General features: G+C 40.0%; 1 protein-coding gene across 1 annotated transcript in view; it reads left to right on the forward strand.

Annotated features, from left to right (window-relative positions):
* The window catches only part of LOC106870134 (cholesterol transporter ABCA5), a 57112-nt gene that overhangs the window by 36138 nt on the left and 19838 nt on the right, over nt 1-1136 (forward strand). Inside the window, exon 19 of the mRNA XM_052974985.1 lies at nt 271-423. Coding sequence (XP_052830945.1) covers nt 271-423 — 153 coding nt within the window. The remainder of the gene's footprint in view (nt 1-270; nt 424-1136) is intronic.

Below are 1136 nucleotides of genomic sequence, written 5' to 3' on the forward strand. Positions count from 1 at the left end.
CACACACACACACACACACACACACACATACACATATATATATACGGCAGGTTTCCTCTTAGTTTCCGTCTATCAACAAATCCACTCACAAGGCATTGGTCAACTCGCAGTTATCGCAGAAGGCTCTTTTTTTGCGAAGTAGCGTTCTGTAGGTTAGAACCCAAAATGAAGTGGTTGCCAGCCGTACTTCTTAGCCACACAACCATACCTCCGCCCTTATCCTTTCTTTTTGTTTTATTCTCATCTATTTTTATTCTAATCTCTTTCCAGGTTGACAACCTAAACAGTGCTGGGTCGATCATCTGTTTGATGCTCATATGTTTCACGTACACCGCGTGCAACCAACAATTCAGCTACATCTTATCTTACGCGTTTAAGAATTTTGAAAGCTGTCAGTCCGTTTCACCGAATTTATCCTCAACGGTAAATACCTATTATTGATGTGATAACATGAAGCCTTCACTGCCATCTCAACCTTAACCATCACTTTAACCATCACACTCACTTGTACCGCAACCTTCACCTTCAACTGCATCAGCCTTTACAGATTCATTTTGGCTTTCATCATAACCATCACCTTCACCTTAACCTTAATCTTCACCCTAGCATTCATTTAAAACTTAGCCTTCACTTTAACCTTTAGCAATCAGATTATTCTGCCAAATGTAATGCTTATTTATTCACATTCTTTTGAATCAATCATGCATTATTTCGTTGCTTCACGATGTCGATGCTGTGACTTGTAAATTTTAAGAATGACATTGTAGGTTAGGTGTAAAAGGATGGATCTGGCCGGTTTCAACATAAGAAGGCGGGGAAGATACTGAGATCGGATTTGACCTGTTGAACTTTAACCTGGATCGGATATGACCGGTTACTTTAACCACGATCCTCACCCTCACATAAGACCTCACACAAGCACTCTCACTCAACAATGTTCTACGAGGGAGCTTTCACTTGGTCACTTGATTTGTTAGAAATGACAGTCAAATCTAACTCAAATTACTCTCAACAGTATTTAAAAAGGAATAAAAACAAACGGAATTCGATTGATGGAAATAGCGTGTAAGCCCATAAGCGCATATGTATATGTGTGTGTGCATGTGTGTGTGTGCATGTGTGTGTGTGCATGTGTG

Source organism: Octopus bimaculoides, chromosome 20, assembly GCF_001194135.2.
Source record: "Octopus bimaculoides isolate UCB-OBI-ISO-001 chromosome 20, ASM119413v2, whole genome shotgun sequence".
Classification (NCBI taxonomy): Eukaryota; Metazoa; Mollusca; class Cephalopoda; order Octopoda; family Octopodidae; genus Octopus; species Octopus bimaculoides.